Source organism: Balaenoptera ricei, chromosome 1 (assembly GCF_028023285.1).
Source record: "Balaenoptera ricei isolate mBalRic1 chromosome 1, mBalRic1.hap2, whole genome shotgun sequence".
Classification (NCBI taxonomy): Eukaryota; Metazoa; Chordata; class Mammalia; order Artiodactyla; family Balaenopteridae; genus Balaenoptera; species Balaenoptera ricei.
Window position 1 is genome coordinate 29,345,021 of NC_082639.1, and position 2,948 is coordinate 29,347,968.

General features: G+C 54.0%; 1 protein-coding gene across 2 annotated transcripts; it reads right to left on the bottom strand.

The window, feature by feature from the left end:
• Nucleotides 1–421: 421 nt before the first annotated feature.
• Nucleotides 422–2,948, bottom strand: LSM10 (LSM10, U7 small nuclear RNA associated). 2 transcript variants are annotated; one of them, XM_059897028.1, is made up of 3 exons: nucleotides 2,653–2,948; nucleotides 1,387–1,522; nucleotides 422–1,169 (listed from the first exon to the last, which is right to left on the bottom strand). In XM_059897028.1, the coding sequence occupies exon 3, from the start codon at nucleotides 1,143–1,145 to the stop codon at nucleotides 774–776; it is 372 nt and encodes a 123-aa protein (XP_059753011.1). In that variant the 5' UTR covers nucleotides 1,146–1,169; nucleotides 1,387–1,522; nucleotides 2,653–2,948; the 3' UTR covers nucleotides 422–773. The 2 variants fall into 2 exon arrangements, with proteins under 2 accessions (XP_059753011.1, XP_059753001.1); XM_059897018.1 differs by lacking the exon at nucleotides 1,387–1,522.

Here is a 2,948-nt window from a genome sequence, read left to right on the forward strand (position 1 = left end):
GCCTGATTTCTTGCTGTGGGATGAGCTCCCACACTTGAGGGGAGGGCCCAGGATTACTCCAGCCTCTCCACCTCAGGAAAGAGCAATGAGACTAACAACCTCTTCAACAGGGAATCGGAACAGAAGAGCCGCTTTCCCCCTGACCAGCCTGAAGTCCTCGCCTACATTCTCCAACTTTGCTGCATATTCGTATCACCTGGGAAACTTAAAAAACTCCCACTGCCCAGGCCACACCTCATACCAAGTAAATCCAAATAGGTGAGGGTGAGATAGGTGATTCCAACGTGCAGCCACGCTTGCGACCCAGCACCCTACGACACAGGACCGACAGGGAGCCCAGCGCGGAGGGGAAAGCATGAGGCACAGACTTGTTCGCATCCCGTTTAGTTTTGTGAGAAAAAAACCACAATTACAAGAGAAATGGGATGCTCAGGCCAAGCACATTTAATAATCCTCACTGGGAGAGGGTTGAAAACTATTTGACACATTCCCTAAACCAGTAAATCAGAGATTCAGATAAATAATGATCCAAAGGGGGGACTGTCATCTACCCCAAGGCCACAGACAGATAACTAGAATTCTGGGTCCCAGGGTGAGTCTGGGAGGTGGGACCCTGTGAAAGGCAGCTGTGACAGGTGATGTCTGTCAGACACCAGCTTCTGGGCTGGCCCTGCTCCCTTCCCAGGTTCTGGGCGGGGAGGGAGAGCAGGCTTTGGCTCAGTAGAACTCTGGAGGAACCTGAGTGGGGACCAGGGCTGGCTGAGGGGACAGGCTCACTTATAGTTTTTGGAGGGAAATTCCCGCCGGCCTTTCCCCTTGCTGCCAAAGTTGCGCACCCGATGGATGACCTGCAGCTGCTGCTCGATGGTCGCAGTGATGTTCACATCATCGGGGATGTGGACGTAACGGACATTCCGGCCTGTCACAAAGAGGTCATCCAGCTCGACCTGATGCCCCCAACGGTCCGTGTAGGTGACCTGGGCCAGGCGGATGTTCATGAAAGCATCAACGTTGTCTATGCGTCCGCGGGCCATGCTCTCATCCCGCAGGTCCACGGTGGTGACCTGGCCCTGGAGGCCCTGCAGCAGGATGATCAGGCTGTTCTCGGAGATGGTCCGCTCCTTCACTGAGTGGCTCACTGCCATTCTTCCACACTGCGGCTGCTCGCTCTGGGAGGGGCACACAGAGGGGAGCTGTGGCAGGCTAGCGGGTGCGGTTGCTAACTCACCTCCACCAGGTTTTTTAGCACAAAATCCCCAGCCCAGACATCCCCAAGTCTGCCCACCTCCCCAATTTCTGTGTCTACGGAGCACCCTTAGGTGCTTCATGTACACATCTCATAGAATCCTCACAACACCTTGCAAGCCAAGGATCACTTATACTCACTTTATAAATGATGAAAATATGGCCGGGAGAGGTTAAGTCACTTGCCCAAGGTCACACAGGTGATAAGCGGAGGTGCTGGGATTCAAATCCATCGCTGCCTGACTCCAAACCCCACACCAGTGGTTCTGAACCCTCACTGTATGTTAGAATCATCCGCTGAGTTTTTACCTGGCTGCCACACCCCAGAGGTTCTGATTCATTTGGTCAGGGGTGGGGCCCAGGTATCCTATTTTTTAAAAGCTCCCCAGGTAATTCCAATGTGCATCCGAGTTTGAGAACCACTGCTCTAAAGTGTAGTTTACACCCTTGCTACTCAAAGTACGATCTGTGAACCAGCAGTTTCAGTATCAGCCAGGCACCTGTTAGAAATGCAGACTCTCCAGGCTTTCCCCAGAACTACTTAGAGAATATGCATTTTAACGTGACCCCTAGGTGAACCACCAGTTCTCAAACAATCGCCTGCATCAGAATCACCTGGAGAACGTGTTAAAACACAGATTGCTGGGCCCCCCTTTCAGTTTCTAACTCAGTCGGTCTGAGGTGGGGCCCAAGCTTGGGCACTTCTAAAATATTCTCAGTTGATGCTGATGTTACCGGCCTGGGGCGCACTGAGAACGACTGGTCTACAGGATGCTGCCACCACGTAACCAGAAATTTAGATAATTGCTTGAAAAAAGGAAATGGTAGCATATACAGCACATACGTTTTGAAGGTAGAGAAATGGAGGTTCGACTCCCCACTCCACCCACACTCTGTAAACGTAGGACAGTTACTTAATGTCTCTGAACCTGTTTCCACGTCTATTAAACCGTAGGCTAAATGAGGCTAACAAGCTCTCACCACACTGAATGTATTTTCCTTTGCTTTCGATTATGCCCTGATGCTGTATTAATGTAACTTTGTCTTATCTATCCCCCATTTTCAGACCCTGAGTGCAAGTTGGTGGAACTTTCTTTTCTTTCCTTAAGACCTCACTCAGGATACCGACAGGGCTGTGCAGGGTGGCATTAAGTGTGGCAAGCTACCCATACCACTGACAAGAGGCTAGGAGCTGGGCCGGCCGACTCTAACGACCCCACCCAGGCTTCACCAGGAGTACGCGCCCAAGCAAGGGTTTGGGGCAGCACACTGACTGCAAAGAGGCAGGTCTGGTCTCGAGGACGGGCTCGGCCACTTCCTAGGAGGGCGACCTCGAGTAAGCCACTTGGCTTCTTCAAGCCTGTTAGCCAATCCCTAAAAGGGGGATGGTGATCACCCTTTACTCACAGAGCGTGGGAGTGGGCTTGGGTGAGGAGCTACGCTCAGCAATCGGGAGGAAAACGCTGGCCCCGCTCCCTCCGCCTCCGCGGCTCCTGGCTCCCCAGCGTTCCGCCCCTGGCTCCCGGACACAACGCGCGCGTTCCTTCCGCTGTCCCGCTGCGCGTCGCCGCCGAAACTAGCGCGCGCCTAGCCGGCCTGCTCCTCTCCCGCGGCCGAAGTGAGAAGCCATGGCAACCGAGGGGCCGCTCTGCCCTCCCGGACTATCGAGAGCGCGGCAGCGCGCAGGGCCCACGACCCCGCGG